This window comes from Typopeltis vanoorti, chromosome 1, assembly GCF_054136105.1.
Source record: "Typopeltis vanoorti isolate ZY-2024b chromosome 1, IOZ_Tvanoo_1.0, whole genome shotgun sequence".
NCBI classification, from domain to species: domain Eukaryota; kingdom Metazoa; phylum Arthropoda; class Arachnida; order Uropygi; family Thelyphonidae; genus Typopeltis; species Typopeltis vanoorti.
The window spans coordinates 21,207,253-21,230,718 of record NC_143549.1 but is presented as its reverse complement, the minus strand read 5'-3'; the positions used below and the strand labels follow the sequence as shown (position 1 = coordinate 21,230,718).

Below are 23,466 nucleotides of genomic sequence, written 5' to 3'. Positions count from 1 at the left end.
TCATGTAGTATTATCATATCCTTTACACCCCTTGAGGATATACACGGCAGGAATTTGATGATGATGAAGTGAAAGGTTTTAAACTTTGGGAAAAACAAAGATGGTATGCAGAGTATCGGACTGGTGGAGATATTTTAGAGGAGTGAAGATGAAAGATTTAAGGATTATGGCAGATAGGAACCAAATTTTGCTAAAATTATGAGAACATAGAGATTATAAGAATGTTGCAGAGAGCATAGATGTGTAAAATGGATATTTTGATTATATTGTAAAAGGAATCAAAGTAAAAGATCAGGCTGCATATGGATTACTATGTACAGATTTGGTCATCAGGTTTTCAAAAGGATGATGAGAAGTTGAAGAGGGATCAGAGATGATTGACTAAAATCTCTTAAGTATACTTCAGAGATTGTACTTGAATGCATAGTTTTATCAGATTTAATTTATAATTTTATTATAAAATTGTTGTACTGAATGTACTTTAAAGGGTTGTACCTTAATTTATAGTACAACCAAGTGAAACTTGGTTGTATTATAAATTAAAGATGCCAAGAAATTATTCTTGGTTTAATCCTTTATTTAAGTGTAAGTAAATAAAATTTGCATGTGAAGTAACATCACGATTGGACTACTTCTATATAGAGGCTAATGACTTCACATTTAAGGGCCAATACTCAGACTGGTTTTACCCTTTATTGAGATCTCATTAGTGGGAGCAAGACCCAGAAGTGAAACCAAGGTTGAAGTAATGCAGTAGTCATATTTCTATATACAAGTAATCAAAATGTGTCACACCTTATTACTAAAATATTCTGGATTAGAGTACCTGTATATTATCTAGTTTCCCAGTGGAGAATATTAAAGACATGACAAACGTAATTGAAAAATAAAAAAGAAAAGTAAAAGAGATGGTAGTTTGGTAAGTACTAATAATTTAAGTAGTGACAATATAGTATGAGAGGATATGAAAGGTCTGTTGGAAGAAGCGAGAAAGAAATGTAAGAGAGTAAAAATTGTAGGTTTTGCTACCCATATATGATAGTATCGAGTTAAGAAGCAGGATGGTGACAGCAAACGATTTCACATGTAGGCTGTAGAAGAAATGGATGAGTTTTTTGATGTGTGGGGGTTAGTTTGCTGGCAGAAAAGATTTGTATAAGTGGAATGGCCTGCACTTGAATTCATTTGGCATCAGGAGCCTGGAAAAATTACTTCTTGCTATGAGACCTAATGCAGAGTGTCAGAGAAACTAAATCATCAAGGGAGGAATGGGAAAAATGTGATTTTTGCCATTCCTCCAGTTGCATACTATAGCTAAAATTTCCAATTCCAAAAAATGTGAAATTTCAGCTATGGTATGCAAATGTGATAAAGAAATGAATATCTTCGAACATGGTGATGCATGTGGCGAAGGAATGGAAAAATATGCTTTTCGCACCTTTTAAGTATGTCTAGGGAGGGGAAAAGAGAAAGTTCTAAAACAAGGCCAAAGAGATTGCATATCTAATTATAAGAAAAGGCTAGGTGACAATTTATTGTCGATACACAAATGCCAGGAACATCAGAAACAAAGGGGTTGAGTTCATTGAATATGATGTGGCTAAGGTTGTTGGCATTAGTGAAACCTGGCTATCAGAATCAGATATGGTAACTAGGATCAAGTGTAATGGGTATACTACTTTTAGGAATAACAGAAGAGAGGAGAAGTACTAATGATATGAGATAACTTAAGTCCAGTTAGGGTAGAAATGATGCAAGAAAACAATAATGTTCCATGTACCGGTGAGTTTCATTCAATCTGGTATGAAGTGGAGGCTAACAAATGAAATATATGGTGTGGTGTTGCTACAGAACAGAACGTGGCTCAGTTGCAGAGGATTAAGAAATGCATTGCCAATTTAGCCTGATGAGTACCAAAGAAGTGAATATTATAGATAACTTTAATTTTCCAAACATTGACTGGGTAAATGAGAAATCTCATAATAAGAAAAAAAGAGGAATTTCTTGAATTGTTGTGAGACAACTTTCTCAAGCAGCACATGAAAGAAGGAATTCGAGGTCAAAGAGTGCTGTATTTGCTTATAGCGTCAGAGGGAGGGATCTCTGTTAAAAATATGGCTATTTTACCACCAGTTAGAGACAGTGATCATGCTGTGCTTTCTTGGGAAGTATCTAATTGTATTGATGCTCCAATTAGAACAGATTAAATGTTGAACTAGAAAACTGGAAATTATGATCACCTTAGGACAATACTATCTTTGGTCCCATGGTATAAGTTACTGAATGGGAAAAATGTAAGCAATGCATGGGAATCTTTGAAAGTGTTTGAATGAGGAGGTACCTGAAATGTTCAAAGAATAAATAAGTTGGGAGTGAAATGGATGTGCAAGCTTATTAAGCAAGAGATCCACAAGAAGATGATGTGGAAAGAATATCATGAGAATAAGAGTGAGTAGTTATGAAATATATAAAGCTCAGGCCAGAAAAGTAATGAGAATTGTGAAGAAAGCTAAATCAGAGTATGAAAAGAAATTGGTCATGCAAGCTAAAGGCAATCCAAAAGAACTTTATCATTATATGCCACGAGCAAATTTTTATTTATTCTTATGGCGAAAAGAATACAATGCAGCTATAGGTTAATGTCTAGTCCAGAAAGCCAATCCAGGACCAACTTGCCAGAAAGAGAGGGAGAGGTTGTTGAGGTGTTGATTTACCTCTGCATTATTTAGGTGGAATGCTGTAGACACAGTTTTTGTTGGATTTGGCTTCAGGTAATACTGCTTAAAGTACTCTTCAGGATGTTAACTCTGTGTTCAAGGTTGTTTCCAGGTTGGCAAAGGAGGTAGACTAGTGTAGGATTGCTAGGTCATTCCTTACATGTATTTGCTAGAGCTTAAATAAATGTCCGACATACAAAGGATGTATGTCGGACATTTAGATGTTAAAAGACCTTTGTGGAGGACTCTAGATCTGCTCTTTTTTCCACCAATATGGAACTGGATCTTTCTTTTGTAGAGAATAGATTTGAAAAGCTGGAGAGTTTTTGCACCTTAAATATTGCCTAGTTTTAGAAGGAGGCCAGTGATCCAGATGTATCATAAGACTGTGCTGCAAGCAAAAGAAAGGATGAACGTAAAAGAAATACTTTAGTGAATGTGCAAATGGTACTCTTGTGTTGGATGCTAATGAGATTGTTCAATTAATAAGTCTTCACTTTGCTAAGATATATCAATCAGTTGTATGCATACTAAACTGTTACATTGGATGAAGAGTTAGAGGTTCATGAAAATGAGGTTGAAGAGCGTTACATAACTAGGATAAGAATTTATCAATAGTGACAGATGAAATTTGGGCAAACAAAAACGGCTGTCAATTTAATGTTAATAATTGTAAAGTTATGCACTTAGGTGTTATTATGAGATTTCCAGTGGCATATTATATTAGCAGGATTATGCTATGAGGCTAAGGATCTTGGCATATTGGTCACAAAGATTGACCAATTTGATGCCAAGTGACCAAAAATTGGTCACTTGGCATCAAAGGTCACAAAGCAAAAGTTGCAAATACAAATCAGAGGATAATCGAGCTGTTGAAATGAACTTAGCATCTAAAGATAAGGAAGTCATTTTGCCTCTTTATAAGGCTTTGATAAGACCACACCTGGATTATTGTGTGCAGATTTGGCTCCCAGATTCCAAGGGAATTTTGAATGGGTGTTATAGGATATCTTCTAATGAAAATTTTCATTATACGAAAGGTTGGGATAGAACATGGGAGTATCCATGGAAGTAAAGTTTGTTCACAGTAAAGAAAAGGGTAAGAGGTACGTTTTTCTCTCACAGAGCAATGAGTGAGTGAGTGAGTGAAATAGTTTGCCTTTAGGAGTAGTGAGAGCATCTATGTGTGAAGGATTTAAGGGAAGATATGATGGCTGGTTTGGGTGATTTATAGTCTCCCTCGATGAGTCCTTAACTCCCTGGAGGTCTTAGATAATCATAATAATAATAATTATTATTATATAACCTGGATTAGTATAACCAAGCGAAAAATCTTTCAAACATCTTTCTCTAATCCAGAATATTTTAGTAATAAGGTGTGACACCCTTTTGATTACTTGTATCTGACTTGTATAATGCAGAAATATGACTTCTGCATTACTTCAACCTATATCGCTTCTGGGTCTGGCTCCCAATGATGAGACCTCAATAAAGGTCAAAATTGGTCTGGGTATTGGCCCTTTCCATAATGTAGCATTATACAAATGTGTAAGGATATGTGTATTGCATTATAGGATATTAAGACAATTAATGTGAATGAGCCAATAGCCTCTATATGTAAGAAGCCCAGTCGTGATGTTACTTCACGTGCAAATTTTATCTGCTTATACTTAGATAAAGGATTAAACCAAGAATATAGTTTCTTGGTGTCTTTAATTTATGTCATTCAAAGGATAATATGCAAAATTGAAAAACTGTAGAAGCAGCATAACATTATAGTTCGCCCACCATTTGTAGGTCTCTCCTTGGCATTTTGCCAAGAATAGTCGATTCATGCTGAAGGGAAGAAAGAAATGAAAGATGTATGAATTGGTTGCCAACATGCGAAATCACGTGCTTTCTTGTCTGTCGCTGTACTAGCTTGATTTTTGTTGTTGCTTTTCTGCATTATTTTTTTATTATTAATTTGTATGATGGATCCAGTACAGTCAACCAGTTCTGTTGTTAAACGTTTCAGTAGCTCTTGCAAAAGAATATTGAATAATGTGCTGATATTCTGCGAAAAAGAATCTTTAGAAAGCCGTCTTCTTGTTCCCCTTTCTCAAGTCATAAAACGTAAAAGTGCAATTGCGGGCGTATCGGGATTGACTGTTAAAAGAATTCGTAGGGAATCAAAAGGTGAAGGTAAACCAAAATTTAAATCTCCTAAAAAAAAAAGGGCCAGAGGGGGAAAAAACCATCGAAACCATAGCTTTGAAAGATTTTGATGTAGACGTTATAAGAAGAACTATTCACAAATTTTACGTGGTCGAGAAAAGAGTGCCAACTGTTCCAAAATTGGTTCCTGTGCTGAAAGAAAATATTAATTTTCCTTGGAAAAGAGAAACTTTAAGGAAAACACTTCATGAAATTGGATTTTGTTTTAAAAAAGTCCTAGAATAAAAGTAAACTTATCATGAAGCGAAGTGACATTATTTTATCTAGAACACAGTATATGAGAGCAATAAGACATTTCAGGGAGGAGAAAAGACTGATTGTGTATCTAGATGAAACTTGGATTGATAGTAATTTAACTTATGGAAAATGCTGGCAGTCTAAAGAAGAATGTGGAGTGCTACAAACCGGAAATGCCTTGCGGTGCATAATAATTTTGTGTGCGGGTGGAGAAATGTTTTTTTTTTTTTTTTACCAAATTCAAACTTACTATACAAAGCCAATTACTACTGGAGATTACCATGGGCAAATGAATTCTAAGATCTTCGAAAAGTGGGCAGAAGAAAAACTGATTCCACACCTTCCTAAAAATGCTGTTATAATTGATAATGCTTCATATCACTCTATTCGATTAAAATTTGAAAGATTTTAATCGAATAGAGTTCTAAATTGGTCTAATAAGAAGCAAGTTCTTATGGATTGGCTCTCTGCAAATAACATTTCTCATTCCCTAGATATGGGAAAAAATTGAAATGCTTAATTTGGTCAAAAGAAGCTCGCCCACAACTAAACTATTTAAATTCGACTCAATGCTCAAAGAGCATGGATTTCTAGCTTTGAGGCTACCACCATATCATTGCGATATTAATGCTATTGAGTATGTTTGGGCAGAAGTGAAAAGTTTCATTCGCCATCGCAACGTAACTGGTGATATTGACATGTCGAAACTTTTTAAGCTTTCAGAACAGGCTATTGAAAGTATTACAGTTCAAAACTGGGGAAAATATTATTCTCATGTCACCTCATTGGAAAACATGTATTGGGACAGAGACGGAATTATTGAAGAATTATGCGAGCCTTTGGTGATCAGTTTAAGTGAAAGCGATTCGGACACCGATTCAGATGACCCTGAAGATTAAAAGGATTTGATAATGGTATTTTTTTCCAACATTTTTTTTGCATGGGTTTGTTAAAAGAGTCACAAGTCAAATAATTAATCGGTTTAGGACATTAAAGTGTCTCTCAGTTCTCTCAACTGTAAGTTTAGAATATCTAAGTTCATTTGAAAAAATTTCTGTTTTTCTGTATAATTATTTTTATTTTATAGAAAACTTTCTTAAAAATAAACTAAGTTAAATTTTTGTTTTATGCTATACCTTTTTTAATTTTGTTAATACTCTACGTACATTTTTCCAACTGTTATACAAGCAAAATAGTTACACTTTAAAAACAGCAATGTTCATAAAAGAAAAGCTAAATTTTCCGACCTGTAATAATAAACAAACTCATCCCAGAAGACAGATTGATTACTCATCCCAGATTACAGATTGATTATCGGAATGGATTCTCCTTTTTCTGACATGTGCAGAAGTGTCGAGGGACCTCTAATCGGTGGGCAAACTATAGCAGGACTGGGAAGAGAAAGAAGCAGATGGTTTAATGCACAAGTAGAGACTATGCGAACAAACAAGAAAAACAAGTTAAGGAGAAAATTACATACAGAGACATAATGATCAGGTGAGCACTTATTGAAAGTGTAACAAATCATGTTTCCCTGGTGCAAAAATTAATGATATTAGTCATGCCATCCAGATTCAAAGAGGTAAGGCAAAAGAATTAATTGTGTTGGTTGGCACTAATGATCTAAGAAGCAAGAAATATTCTGTGAGGAAGAATGTAAAGGAGTTATGAGACAAAGCAAAAATGAAGAGCAAGATGGTGAAGACTGTCAAGTCTTCTGCAACCCATCCTACAAAATTCACATCAATTTGACCATATATTGCATTGTTATTGATGTATGAAAATTTTAAGGATGCATAGTGCATCAGCACTCTCATCTTAATTGGTCCACTGCAATTAACTGTAGGATAACTTTAAATGCTTTATCAATAAATATAACTTTCAATATGCAAAGCATAAAGATCAAATGAACAACAGCTATGCATCATGTGCACTGTTTTATGTGAGAAGCACAAAGGGTTTATGCTTCGTGGCGAGATTAGATTATCATTGTCAGATACTAGAGTGAGACAGATAATTTGAATTTTGATACAAGTTTTAAATACAGTCATATATCATATACAGCATAGAAACTGGAAAAAGTAATCACTTGGGAGATTATTATTTTTCAGGACTGAACCAAAGAAAGGCTGAACTGTGATAGAACTGGTAATAAACAGGAGACCATGAACACTGTTTCCCATTGTAAACATGGGCAAAAAGTTATAAATTATTTATAGAAAATTGCTTGTCTATATCGGTGTCCTCAACACGTCAGTTTTGACATAACATTCAACTGGATTGGATGATGCAATAACCAATTACAGCCACTGATTTTTAGATGCTATTGTCTCAGTGTTCATTCTGCCTTGCCTTCTGGGTGGTTTAAAACTACTGGAATGCTAAGAATTTGACCCACTGCACCATCTGTACATTTATTCAAATGGATCAAAGGGGTATGTATTTGTGACCACACACCAGGCTATTAATACAAATGTGATGCAATTTTATGCATTAAAAAGTGTCCTCTTCATGCAGCATTAGTATATTCTGTTTAATTTTAGGAATCACATGAAACCAGAAAACAATTAGGGGAGTCTTTAATGGGAATAAATGTAAAAATATGATATCGATATTATTGCTCTTCTGTGATGGGCAATGCACACCTAACACACCTGGAATATCCCCACCCCTCCACACACACACACACAGAGAGCGCCTCCATAGCTCAGTCAGTATAGATGAAGCCCTTTGGTTGGAAAGACCAGGATTCAATTCCCATCCAAGATGTAAGGAACATTTATCTGGTCTATTATACAGAGTAGGGTTTTTTTTAACACCTAGAAAAAACTCGAATTTCAACCTCCAGAAAACAGGCAAACTGGCCCTGTGAACACACGCATCTAATCATTAAAATTGTCCTAACTAACGGCAGACTCTGTGACAAGCCGCTTGGGCATTCCCAAAGTCGCATAATCATAGTGGACCCTACATCAAGCAAGATAAAAGTGCTATAAAGAGAAAGAAGAATATACGAGGGTGGTCTGAAAAGTTCTCGGCCCAACAATGAAAAAATGAATTTATAATTTCAAAACTATTTTTATTTTTCAACATAATCTCCCTTAAGACTAATAAATTTATTTCAGCGATGCTCCAGCACCATTATCCCATCCCTGTAATGGTTCTCAGTAAGATCTGCAAAATACCCCCCTCTACAGCTGCAATCACCTCTTGATTCGAAGAAAAACACTTACCAGCGAGGAAGAGTTTTAGTTTTGGGAAGAGATAGAAGTCAGAGGGAGCTAAATCTGGGGAATAGAGATGGTCCAACAATTCATAGTGCAGATCCCTCAATTTTCCCATCGCCAGAACACCTTTGTGGGCAGTTGCATCGTCCTGATGAAAGATAATTATTTCCTTCTGCAAAGCGGGTCTTTTCTCATGAATTTTTTCATCTAGTCTGGTTAAAAGATCGGAATAATATTCTCCAGTTATTGTGTTACCCTTTTCAAGATAATTAATAAACAAAATGCCTTTAGCATCCCAAAACACTGATTCCATGACCTTTCCTGCTGATGGAATCAACTTTGTCTTCTTTGGCATCTGTCCACTGTTTTGACTGCTGTTTGGATTCTGGTGTATAATGGTGAATCCAAGTCTCATCCATAGTAATAAATCGATGCACAAAATCAGTTTTATTCTTGTTAAAACGCTCCAAGCACTGTCCAGAAATTTTCATGCGGGTGCGTTTTTGATCTGCTGTGAGCAAGTGCAGTACCCATCTTGCGCAAAGCTTTTTCATTTGCAATTCTTCATGCAAAATACATCCTGCAAGTTCTTTTGAAATGCCTGTAGTCTCAGCAATTTCATGCATTTAGACTCGCCAGTCATCAAATACCATACAGTGCACTTGATCAATGATTTCTAGTGGTGTTACACTTTTTGGACGTCCTCTTCATGTGGATCATCTTCAAGGCTGGTACGGCCATGTTTAAACTCGGCAACCCATTTCTTAATTGTCAAAAATTGAAGGAGAAGAGTGTCTATAAACTTTTATGAACTTCGAATGAATTTCTTTTGACGTTAAACGTGGGCAATTTGAATATTTTGGGAGGCCAATTAGAAAATGATGTTGCAATCACCTCATCACCAATATACTCAAAAAACTCACTATTGTCAGCGATAAATTGTCGATGTTGCAACCCTGACTTTCCGAGAAAAAAAGCTGACATCACTAGTACAGCAATCAACATAAATACAATATGAAGAAGAACTCTCAGAAAAGCAAAATGATGAGTCTATTAGAACTTTATTCAACATAAAAGGAATGGCTTTCTGATGAGACAGAAACAAAATACCGAAATTCAACTAGTTTTGCAAAAAACTAGTTGAACTAGTTGAATCTATGGTCGAGGTCAAGAACTTTTCAGACCACCCTCGTATGTACGTATATATACACAAAAAGTCTCATTGACTATGTCATTGTTGGTAGTGATATCGTGCTGGTTCAGAGGATTTCAAATTGGGAGTGGCCATTGCTTAATACTAAGCAGGATGAAATTGGATATCACATTGAAAAGAAAAGTAGGTAAAAAAGTTTTAAAGAGAATTAAAGTTGAGTAGTTTTTACAAGCAAAATAATGACACTTTAAAAACAGCAATATTCATAAAAGAAAAGCTAAATTTTCCGACCTGTAATAATAAACAAACTCATCCCAGAAGACAGATTGATTACCCTATTATCGGAATGGATTCTCCTTTTTCTGACATGCGCAGAAGTGTCGAGGGATCTCTAATCGGTGGGCAAACTATAGCAGAACTGGGAAGAGAAAGAAGCAGATGGTTTAATGCACAAGTAGAGACCATGCGAACAAACAAGAAAAACAAGTTAAGGAGAAAATTACATACAGAGACACAATGATCAGGTGAGCACTTATTGAAAGTGTAACAAATCATGTTTCCCTGGTGCAAAAATTAATGATATTAGTCATGCCATCCAAATTCAAAGAGGTAAGGGAAAAGAATTAATTGTGTTAGTTGGCACTAATGATCTAAGAAGCAAGAAATATTCTGTGAGGAAGAATGTAAAGGAGTTGTGAGACAAAGCAAAAATGAAGAGCAAGCTATACAAACATTATTGAAGAAAAAAATGAAACAAACTGAAAACAAAAACCAAACTTTAGAGTCTGATTGGCAAACTCTAAAGAAGCCGTTGATTGATTCAGCCAGAGAGGTATGTGGTGAAGTTGTCTGCAAGGATAGAAAAATAAGAACGCCACGGTGGGCACAAGAATTTAGAGAAACAGTCCTGGAAAACAAGAAAGCATGCCAAAAGTTCCTAAAAAATTAGTTGACAGATGTTCTAAAAGAATAAAGAGCAAAATGTAAGAGAGCTAAGCTATGTGTAAAAGCAAAAGTTATCAGAACACTTTGGTAAGAGTATGGAAAATAAACATCAGGAAGGGAGCAAAATGTTCTGGAGGCTATTGAAGAAGCTTAGAAATGGAGGAAAGAGTACTGCAAAAGTAATCAAAGATGATAAAGGTGATATGAAAACTGAAGATAAGGATATTCTAGATGTCTGGAGTAATTACTTTGAAAGACTTAAATAAACCAAGCAGCCATGGAACTGTACTAGAATATTTTCAAGAGGAATGTAAAGAGGCTTACATATCCATACTTGAGGTAGAAAAAGCTATCAAAAACTTGAAATGCAAAAAGAGTAGATGATATTTGATGAGAAATTCTTATGTATGGAGGATAAATGTTTTGCAGTCGCTACACTGCATATCTCAGAGGGCCTGGTCAAAAGGTCCGATTATCGATGACTAGAGTAGAGTTCTCATAGTACCCATGTATAAAAAAGCTTAATGTGAGAATTACATTGGAATTTTTCTACTAAGTGTTCCATGTAAGATTTATGCAAGCATACTTGAAAAGAATTGAGAAAGATTGTGGAAGAGAAACTTGGAGAAGGACAAGCTGGGTTCAGGCCAAATAGAGGTTGTCAAGATCAGATTTTCACTTTAAGACAAATAGTTGAGAAATTGTGGGAATATTGTACTTAAGTTTTGTAGGTATCAAAAAGGCATACAACAAGGTGCCCAGAGTTATTCATTAAAGTTACCTTTAATTAATATACTTTATATGCGTTGTTAATTCCGTTAACTAATTACCAGTTATGCCCAAAGAAAAGCTTTTCAAAACACTTCAATTACATGGGGGGGGTGAATGGCACATTATACAGAGCAATACATAGATTTTAGATTTTTTAGTCAGCAGGTTAGAACTGAAAGAAACACAGGAAGATGGTTTGATGTAAAATTAGGAGTAAAACAAGGATGCACATTATCTACACTCTTATTAATCATCTATATGGATCACATTATGAAGGAAAGTTGTATTAGATATTGGAAAAAGGACATGTCAAACTTAGCTTAAACAGATGATGTTATACTCCTAAACACATCTAGTGCAAGTCTCCAGGATTCTGTAATTAAATTGAATAACAGCTGTAACAAATTGGCATGAAAATCAGCAATAAAAACACCAAAACTGTGAAATAAAAAAGTTCAGCTGCATTCTGAATGCAGATCTTTTCATTTCTGGCCTTACAACTATGCCCTCTCTATAAACCTTACTATATTTCTTCTATAATCTACTCTTTCCCCTTCAATATACCCTATTCCTCCTATGGGTTTAAATTCGGAAGAAGGCTAGTTCAGAAGCCTTAAGGTAGCAGCCCTACCACTGAACTATTCCATCGTCAGGCTAGTCCCCTGACATGGAGAACATAATCCTACTTGTAAGCTGACAGAAAAACATAATCGGATTGAATCTATGGGAAACGACCCTGGAATGGAAAAGGGAAAACGAAAATGGAAACGTCAAAATATAATACACATAGCAAACTGGAATGTAAGAGGAATAGCATATAAAGAAATAGAATTAGACCAGTTACTAAATGAAAGAAATTTTAAAATAGCAGTAATCACTGAAACAAAAAAGAAATTAAAAGGAACTATGAGAACTGAAAATTTTAATGTGATATACAGTGGAGTCGACAGAGACCAAAGAGCACAAGCAGGAGTCATGATTTGGATTCATTTCAAAATAGTTAAAACATTATAAATTATGGAATGAAAGAATAATAGAAGCTAGAATAAAAATAGATAGAGGCTATTTAACAATAATTGGTTTATATGCCCCAGAAGAAGGAAGAGAACAGGATAATATTGATTTTTATAATCAGCTACAAAACATATATAATAAAATAAATAAAAATGACTACATAATTTTAGCAGGAGACTTAAATGCAAGAATTGGAAACATGAAAATTAATAATAATATAGGAATACATGGAGAACACACTCTAAACAGAAATGGTAAAAAATTGATTGACTTTGTAGTTTATAATAACCTAAAAATAATGAATTCCTTCTATAAACATAAAGACATACATAAATATACTTGGGCAGCAAGAGGATGGAAATCAATATTAGATTACTTCATATTAAATGAAAAGACATCAAAATTTTCACTAGATGTTAGAGTTCACAGAGGATATGAAATAAGCAGTGACCACTTCCTTGTTAAAATAAAATTAAGATTACCACCTAAATGGCTACAAGTAACAAGAACAGAAAGAAAAATTGAAACATTTGCTTATAAAACTAGACTTTTGAATGACACAAATGTACAATGGCTATATGAACAAGGAATTAACCAATATCTAGATAAAATAAAACAAAATGAAGAAATAGAAATACAACGGCTTAATATAAAACTGATACTAAATGCAGCAGCAAATGAAAGCTTAGGAAAGACCAAAAAATTCAATAAAAGAAAAAAACTGAAGATCTGGGATGATACAATCAAAGAAATAATTAAAAAGAAAAATGAAGCCTATCACAAATGGTTAAGCAGTAAAAGATTAGAAGATGAAATAGAATATAAAAGAATAAGAGCCATAGCTAAAAGAGAAGTCAGAAAAAGACAGAGAATCATGGAATAAATTTGTTTCTAATTTAGAACATGATTTATATAAAATAAGACCCAATGTATATAAGATTTTGAAACACCTAAATGCAGATACCAAAGAAAACATAAAATTAAACACTGAATTAAAATTAGAAGAATTTCTAAATTACTACACAGAACTGTGGACAGACAAATATTTTAAAAAAGACAACTGGCAAACAATTAACGAAAATGAAAAGGAAATAACTGAAGAAGAATTAGAAATCAGCCTGAAAGAAACAAGAAATGGAAAATCACCTGGAGAAGATAAGCTAGGTTTAGAACTATATAAATATGCAGGAACAAGATTCAAAAAAAGACTTACTATTTTTAAATAAAATTTACTCAACTGGTATCCCCCCAATAGAATGGAAAAAAGCAATTGTGATTCCTATCTTTAAGAAAGGTAATAGAGATGACCCTAAAAACTATAGAGGTATCAGTATACTAAATTCCTGTTACAAAATATAGCAGAATCTTAAATAACAAACTAATGAAATATTCCGAAAACTTTATTCTAGAGGTACAGAATGGATTTAGAAAAGGACGATCATGTATAGACCCAGCCTTTTGCCTAAAATTAATAGTACAGAAAAGAAGAGAATATAATTTGGAAACACATACTGCATTTATTAACTTTGAAAAAGCATTTGACAAAGTTAACAGAAACATATTATTTAACATATTAAAAGAAAGACAAATACCAAATAATATCCTAAAAGCTATCACAAGTATATATGAAAATAATCAAATACAAAGCCCTCTCAGCAACTCTTTTTAATATCTACTTAAATGAAATAATAATAAAATGGAGTAAAAATTTACACCAAGGAATTAAACTTTCACCTACAGTTAACTTAAACACTCTCCTCTTTGCAGACGACCAAATAATAATTACAAATTCTGAATATAACTTACAGAAAGCTATTTTAAATCTAAATGAGATATCCAAAGATTATGGTATGATAATATCAACAGAAAAATCAAAAACTATGGCCTTTAAAGGACAAGATCCAGCAAGAACTAAAATAGTAATAGATAACAAGATCTTAGAACAGGTAAATTCATTTAACTACCTAGGATGTATGATCACATATGAAAATGAAAAAGATATAAACGTAAAAATTGCAAAATATTTAAAAATAACAGGTGTAATTAACTCTATATTTAAACCAAACCTACTTCAAAAACAAACCAGGTTAAAAGTATACAATACATTAGCCTTACTGGTCTTAATGTATGGAAGCGAAATCTGGACAAAAAGACAAACAAAGATTAGCAACAGCAGAAATGAAGTTGATGAGAAAAACTGCAAAGTATACCCTATTTGATCACAAAAGAAATGAAGATATTATGAAAGAATTAAACCAAGAACCAGTAATAGAAAAAATTAAAAAATATAAACATAAATGGATGGAACACGTTCAAAGAATGAAAACAGAAAGATTACCAAAACAAGCCTTAAAGTACAAGCCATTAGGAAAAAGAAAACCAGGACGTCCTCTTAAACGATTCAACGATGACTTCTAAGGCCGGAACAGGCCATGCTAGGCCTAAATCCTTGATACGTATGATGATGAACTTTTTAGACCTTCAAAAAGCTTTTGATTCAATATAGCATGGGGGGTAAGACAGGGATGCATCTTGTCCCCTCTTCTTTTTAATTGTTTTCTGAAATATTCATAGATGAAGCTTTTCATGAATATGACAATGGAATAGCAGTTGGTGAACTAAGAATTAATAACTTACATTTTGCAGACGATACTGATCTTCTGGCAGAAAGTGAAGAAGAATTACAAGAGGTAACTAGCCGCGTTTTCAGAACATTAAAAAAATATGGATTATACATAAACCTGCAAAAAACAACAACAATGATAACCTCAAAATCAGACATTGAATTCTTAAAGATACAAATTGGCAATAAACAAATTGAGAATGTAAATAAGTTCACTTATCTAGGAAGCACGTTGAGTCAAGATGGTCGTTCAAAAACCAATATTAAATACCAAATTGCTAAGGCAACCGTGGCCCTACAGAAGTTAAAACCATTGTGGGGAGATAACAGAATAGCAATCACAACCAGACTAAGACTAATTGACACCTTGGTGAATTCTATCCTCTTGTATGGTTGTGAGGCCCGGACTTTATTGAGGGAAGATGAGAGGAGACTCCTGTCTTTTGAAATGAAAACTTACACAAGACTTTTGAGAATTCCCTATACCACTCACGAAACCAATGAAAATGTTCGAAAACTGATTGATTAAATAGACGGGAGAAGAAGGGAAAATATTCTGCCAGTCATAAGAAGAAGACAGATGAAATGGTTTGGACATGTAAAGAGGGCTAATGGCATTCCAAAGCAAACACTAGAAGGAATCGTTCTGGGACCAAGGGTTAGGGACCAACCTTAATTAAAATGGACTGATAACATCAAAAAATGGACAAATTCCTCCCTTTCTCAACTGACATCAAAAACAAGAGACTGAGATGATTGGAGGAGGCTAACAAAGAATATCACCTACCAGCCATGAAACCCAATGGTCCAATTAGGACTACGGGAGAGAAGAAGAATGGCTTGTTTTGGTAATCTTTCTATTTTCATTCTTTGAACGTGTTCCATCTATTTATATTTATATTTTTTTAATTTTTTCTATTACCGATTCTTGGTTTAATTCTTTCATAATTTCTTCATTTCTTTTGTGATCAAATAGAGTATACTTTGCAGTTTTTCTCAAAAACTTCATTTCTGCTGTTATTAATCTTTGTCTTTTTGTTTTATTGTCCAGATTTCACTTACATATAATAAGACTGGAAAGGGCAAATGTATTGTATACTTTTAGTCTGGTTTGTTTTGGAACTAGGTTTGGTTTAAATATAGAGTTAATTACACCTGTTATTTTTAAATATTTTGCAATTTTTAGGTTTATATCTTTTTCATTTTCATATGTGATCATACATCCTAGGTAGTTAAATGAATTCACCTGGTCTAAGATCTAAAGGCCATAGTTTTTGATTTTTCTGTTGATATTATCATACCATAATCTTTGGCTATCTCATTTAGATCTAAAATAGCTTTCTGTAAGTTATCTTCAGAATTTGTAATTATTATTTGGTCGTCGGCAAAAAGGAGAGTGTTTAAGTTCACACTAGAAGAAAGTTTAATACCTTGATGGAAATTTTCATTCCATTTTATTATTTCATTTAGGTAAATATTAAAAAGAGTTGCTGAGAGCTCATGAGTTAATCTTATTTGTATTTGATTATTTTCATATATATTATTATTATTCAGGCCTCCATGCAGTCAAAAGACTCATCGTGGGAGGCCCTTCCTAAGAACATAAAGTCTGTCAAGACTCATCGAGGGGAGGTCCCCCCACTAAGAAACACAAAGTCTATCATACCACTCCTTAAACTCATTGACCGTTCTCGCTCTCTCACCACTCCATCAGGCAATGCATTCCACGGTTCAACCACCCTCCACGCAAAGAAACCACTCCTCACCCTCTTGCTCACAGTTTCCATTCGTAACTTCCAGGGATGGCCTCTTGTCATCACTCCTTCCTGCTGTTCAACCAAGCGAAAGAACTCCCCAGTGTCAACCCTGTAACCACCTCTCAACAGTTTAAAAGTCTCAATCATATCACCTCTCCTTCTATCCACCAAACTCTGCAGTCCACATTCCCTCAGATAATCCTCATAACTATCCTTGTACAGTCCTGAAACCATCTTTGTATCCTTTCCACAGTTAATTTATCCCCTTCAAATCCTGGAGACCAAATCTGAGAACAATAGTCCAAGTGTGGTCTGATCAGAGACTTATACAACGGAATGATAACCCTCTTATCTCTGCAGGTCAGTGTCCTTCTCATAATAGCAGCAATCCTCTGTGTTACCTTCACCACCTTTGCAATATGTCCCCCACAAACTTCAGGTTTCTATCAATCATTGACCCCAGATCTCTTGTCTCCTGTACTTCCTCCAGTATAACTCCTCCCATAGAATATGCAGCATCCCATCGATATTTCCCAAACCTCAAGACCTTACATTTTGCTGTATTAAACTGACACCCCCATTCATTTGCCCATCTATCTAGCTTATTCAAATCCGCTTGCAGGGCTACCACATCTGCACTATTACTAATAATCCTTCCCAGCTTCGCATCATCCGCAAACAACTGAATATCCCCCTTGCAATGTCATTGATATAAAGGTTAAACAATATAGGTCCTAGTACTGAGCCTTGTGGGACCCCACTTGTAACCCTCTGCCTCCTTGAAACTGCTCCACCATACACAACTCTCTGATACCTATCAGACAGCCAATCCTGAATCCAGTTGACCAATCTGACATCCAGACCCATGTGCTGCAACTTAAATATCAGCTTATCATGTGGCACCCTGTCAAATGCCTTTGCTAAGTCTAAGAAAATTGCAGTATATGCCTTTCCCTCATCTAATGTTCTTGTAACTTTATTATAAAAGGCTAGCATATTGCTAAAACAAGATCGCCCTTTCACAAATTCATGTTGACTCTCATAGATAACATTACCCTCATCTGTCCATATACGGTCCCTCACTACTTTCTCCAAGATCTTAACAACTATTGATGACACACAGACTGGCCTATAATTAGACACTGCAGTCTGTTACCACCCTTATGCAATGGCACTATCTTACCTTCCTTCCATTCCCTTTGCATCTTTGCCAAAGCCAGACTTTCATTGAAAAGCCAGGTTAAAGGCATTGTCAGTTCCCTAGCACATTCTCTCAAAACTCGTGGTGAAATACCATCCAGTCCCACAGCTTTACTGACATCCAGAGTACTCAGTACCTGAAACACACTCTCCTCCTACCTCTAAACCTCGAACCAACTCTATTCTTCTAGCATTAAAACTGACTCCTCTAGGATGAAATACTCCAATAAAGTGTTCATTGAATAATTCCACTATGTCCTCTGCATCAGTCACTCTATTCCCATTTTTATCCCACAATATCATTCTTCCACAGTCATTTCTCCTCCTACTGGCCACAGAGCTAAAAAATTCCCTAGGATTTTCTTTGGATGTTAGGGCCAATCTCCTCTCATATTCCAGTTTCGCTTTCCTTACCACACTAGTCACTCTTCTGGCCTGTGTCTTATACTTATGATAGCTTTTAGGATATTATTTGGTATTTGTCTTTCATTTAATATGTTAAATAAAATGCTTCTTTTAACTTTGTCAAATGCTTTTTCAAAGTCAATAAATGCAATATGTGTTTCTAAATTGTATTCTCTTCTTTTCTCTATTATTAATTTTAGGCAAAAGACTGGGTCTATACATGATCATCCTTTTCTAAACCCATTCTGTACTTCCAAAATAAAGTTTTCGGAATGTTTCATTAGTTTGCTATTTAAAATTCTGCTACATATTTTGTAACAGGAATTTAGTATGCTTATACCTCTATAGTTTTTAGGGTCATCTATATTATTTTTTTTTTAAAGATAGGAATCACAATTGCTTTTTTCCATTCTATGGTGGGTTACCAGTTGTATAAATTTTATTTAAAAATAATAGGAGTCTTTCTTTGAATCTTGTTCCTACTATATATATATATATTTATATATATATATATATATATATATTAAAAAGAATTGAATGACTAAAACCTAGATTTAAATAAAAAGGTTTTTAATATTAAAACAAGACTAGTTTCGGCTTGTAACAGCCTTCATCAGGTGACATTATAAAAGAAAGAAAAAAGAAAAAACACTGAAGCTTAAATAAACTATGAACAACATAGAGAGTCTCTATACATAATTGACATTAAATCGTTGTGGTTGTATTTAAAGTGTTAAATACAACCACATTGTATTTACTTTAAATACAACCTTATTGTATTGTTGGGAAAGTACGTGCTAGTAGCATCTCGTGAACGCCAGTACATGATTACAGCTATGACAATCTGGGAGGTTGTAGCTCAAGTTAATATTTAGATGAACAGGAATGAAGATGATTCCCCTAGATTCCACGATTTTTCTCTCTAGTTCATCATTGCAATGGAAGATGTTAGTAGATTTTTCCCAGCAGACTGTGTGACTTTGGCTTTCATCATTAGGATTAGCCGAGAACAATACAACAAACGAAAGAACAGCTTTAAATACAACCATAACGTTTTAATGTCAATTATGTATAGAGACTCTCAATGTTGTTCATGGTTTATTTAAGCTTCAGTGTTGTAGTGTTTTTTCTTTCTTTTATAATGTCACCTGATGAAGGCTGTTACAAGCTGAACTAGTCGTGTTTTAATATTAAAACCTTTTTACTTAAATCTCGGTTTTAGTCATTCAATTCTTTTTAAAAAATAAGTATGTTAACCGAGTCAATGATCACTCTTTCATACATATATATATATATATATATATATATTATATACTTTCTTTAATTTATTTTTGACATAGTCTAGAAACCCTGCTCTAGAGACCAAACAGAAAATTTCCAGCTACTTAAGAATCCAATAAGGGAACAGTGGATTATGAAATCCATCTTATCTAAAGTCAATCACAAAAATCCATATTCATTATGGAATTAATCTACAGCCTGTTAGTTGGAGAGCTAACTACTCAGACACAGTAAATTAAATCACTATTTAAATTAACAATATCACCATATGTTTAAATTAACATCATTTACTAATAATATACTGATTTTCAGTATACCACACTGAAAATGAAATTTTTCAGAAAAAAAATTTTTTTTTCGAAAATGTAAATTTTCAAAGAAATTTAACATGCAATTTTCAATAAGCATTTTAGTGAAGAGTAGCTAGATCACTCACCTATAAATATACAGTGACTTAATTTACTTATATACTGTTTTGCACCTAATATGAATTACAGCAATTATTTTTTGATACTTCACTGAATAAGTGTGATGCTTAAATATTCACTCTGAAAATTCTGTGTGGACAAAGAGAGTGAAATTTCTTATACATAAAGAAAATACTTGTTTGCAGTTCTTTTGTGAGTTAAGGTTGTTTTTCATTCTGGCTTTCATATGCAAACTTTCTTAATTAAGAATGGACTGTTTCAAGTTTAAAATTAACTTGAAATTTTGTAGTTTTTCTCCTGCTAAATATTCTCAGGTGCTCAATGCTCTAGTTTTTTTTTCATATCTAAATTTAAAAAATGTTTGCATTAAGTTTTCTTCTTTCTTTGAATAAACATTTACAAATTTTTTGGATAGTCCCAACCTAGGAGTTTTCTTGCAAGTTACACTTTTTTTCATTTCAAATGAATTAGCAGGTGACTTTAAAAATGTTTTCACACTTGCTAATACCTTCTCAGATGCATCAGAAAGCATTCTACAATCTGTGCTTCTTTCTTTTCTTTTTGTCTCATTTAAATCAGGATATATTTCTAAATCACTTTCCCCTGTAGTACCTGAATTATGGGAAACTTGTGATAGGGGTGTATGACATTCTTGGGAAAAGGAATCGTTATCAATACTGCAATTGCTTATTTGTGATGATGAAAAACTATCTTCACTAAGTATAAAATTCTTATTTTCATCTTTCTCATTATCAGCTCTTGTACTGTAAACTTGTTTGAAAGGTACTTTCAGAGCAGCATTTATGTTTACATTTTCATCTCCACTTATTTGGTTATATCTATATTTCTCAAATTTGTACCACTGAAAACCAGTGTTTCTAGTTTTTACAACAGAATCACATTCTTGTTTGTTGAGACCATGCAAATTTAGGAAAATATAATTTTTCTTTAGTTTACTGTCAGGTGCTGCTTTATTTGTTAAATGCTGTAAATGACAATCTTCATTCAAACCTTCAGATATATTATGAACATCAGAGTTGTTTTCTATATCAATAAGCCCTTCATATTCTTTATCAATTTTATCCAGCCAGTTAACTTGGGACAAAACTGGGTTAACATTTTCTTGATTACTAGATGAAAAAAATCTGCTTTTAACAACTGGTACTGAAGAAGATGATTTAGGCACTTTAAATTTATTGATTATTGGCTTTACAGATGCCTGTGAAGAAGCACAGTTATCTGCAGTCTCGGGTCGAGAAGCATGTGATTCTATTTTCCGCCTTTTTGGGGTAGATGAATAAGTAGAAAATAAATCTTCATCTGAAGAAAGTACACATACTGGAGTATGTTTAGAAAAGAGCCTTTTCTTTTGCTTGCTATTCTCTAAGTTAATTGTAGTATTTTTAATGATATCATTTTTATCAACATTCTGCAAAGTTGCTGAGGTTTCACAATAAATCATATCACCAGATGGAATATTACTTAATTTATAATTTGTATCCCAAATACTTTTATAAGGTAATTTATTATCCTGACACTTTTTGTTTACAGAAAATTTTTGCTTATCAGGATCATAGGTGTCCAATGCTTCCAGGGTGTGGACATTAAGATTTCCAATTGCTAACTGGAAAGCAATGTTATCAGGAAAATAAATTCCTGCATACTTCATGTCAGATGGATTCAGATGATCAGGATATGGTGTAAGTGGCACCAGTTTTCTTTTCAATGGACAATAAACCAATTGATAGAGGAAAGTATTATTTGCTTTTATAAACGATTCTTTATATTCTTCTGTTACAATAAGCTGCGGCATCTTCAGATATGAAGGCAGTTTCGACAATACTACATCAAGATCTGGATTCACTGTAAGGCTAAAAAATTTGCATGCTTTTGACAATCCAATACCTGGTAAGGATGGCAAATAATCACAGCCTGAGAGTATACACATACAGCGAAATTTATCAAAAGTAAATTTTTCAGGAACTGCAAAGCATCTGTACAATTTGGATTTTTCAATCATAATTCCCCTCCCTCCAATATCCATTTTGAAAATCACCTTTTCACAACCGAAGAGAATTAGATCGGAATCTTCAGTAATCACTAATTGGGCAATATTCGTGTTAATGAGATAGGCCAATTGAGCATCAGCTTCGTAGGGTGCAACAATACAATCAACATTTTTTTTCCGAGCTGCTTTTATAACTTCGAACGCCATATCAGGAGTAACATCTACACATCTCTGAAAGCATTCTTTCGCTTCCTTCAGCTTTCCTTCACATAAGAAATGCTTTGCTTTCTTCTTATAGATCTCTCTCTTTTCTCTACGCTTTTTTTCGGTACTCTTCTTAGAAGGTAAATTCATCCCATCAAACACAAGAATTGGCTTCACGTTGGCTTCTAACAACACATTAACCATTTTCATGCAATAATAAACATATGCATCTGTCTTTTCGCCTTTACCTAGTTTCTCAGCACAACTGAATGCCCCTTTATGTAGCCAGCAATAAGTATCAACAGCAGCGGTCCATCCCGAAAATTCTCTAATATCAACTTGGCAAGAGGCTTTTTTTAAAAATGGCAACAAACCAGTAATTCCCATATTGTATTAAAATCACGGTTCTCGAAATCGGAGTTTAATTATACTAAACATTAACATTATAAATAGCAACTTATATTTCGCTCAAGTCTTCAACGACATTTCTTTTCCTTACTTTAAACGAAGTCATTCGCAGCGGGAATAAGCGCGATTGGCTATTTGCCACAATACGTGAGGTCTTTGAAATTTCTACCTTATCACACTCTCTCCCTCTGTTATGAAAGCCGATACTCAGTAATAATAATTCACACGGACTTATTAAACTGTTAAAAAAAAGTATTTCAAAATTTTCTAAAATATCGGAATATCCAGTAGTGGATATGCCATGGGAAGTTCTTTTAATGTGCTAACTGCATGAGGAGAATAGGTTATATTCGGTGGCTCCCAATCTTTTTCAGATGACGACGCCCTTAGTGTTTCGGGATTTTTTCCACGGCACCCAAAGTCAGAACATTGGCCTACCTATCGGTTGCAGTGCGTAGTCGGTGCAGTTATTTCAGTAAAAATATTGGAATATTTCGCGATGCCCCGGGGTTCTCGCTGCACAGTTTGGGAACCATTGGGTTATGTATTAAATCCTATGAAATTGCATGAGATACTGCTTCCGTAGCGCAATTCGAAGAACAGCGGAACATTACACCCTGCGATTGGAAAAGACCTGGGTTCGATTCACATCGTGGCGAAGAGAATCCTCATATAGGCTTTCTTAATTGAAGGTGAGTTAGTCGATCTCATACGGAGGTTAGCAGGGATTTTTCTCCCGGAAACTAGGTTTTTCAACCTCATACAGAAAAATCGGACTTCAGAACACAAGCAATTTACAGACAAAAAATACTGTTGTTCGTGATGATGGGCGGTAGATTGCGTTGATGTTAGTAGTATTGTAGTAGGAGAA

The 23,466-nt window shown here is 34.2% G+C and overlaps 1 protein-coding gene across 1 annotated transcript in view; it reads right to left on the bottom strand.

Annotated features, from left to right (window-relative positions):
- tos (Exonuclease tos) overlaps positions 1-22,666 on the bottom strand; it is a 36,735-nt gene extending 14,069 nt beyond the window's left edge. The window contains exon 1 of the mRNA XM_090414142.1: positions 19,984-22,666. Coding sequence (XP_090270268.1) covers positions 20,286-22,574 — 2,289 coding nt within the window. The 5' untranslated portion in view covers positions 22,575-22,666 and the 3' untranslated portion in view covers positions 19,984-20,285. The remainder of the gene's footprint in view (positions 1-19,983) is intronic.
- Between the last annotated feature and the right edge of the window lie 800 nt (positions 22,667-23,466).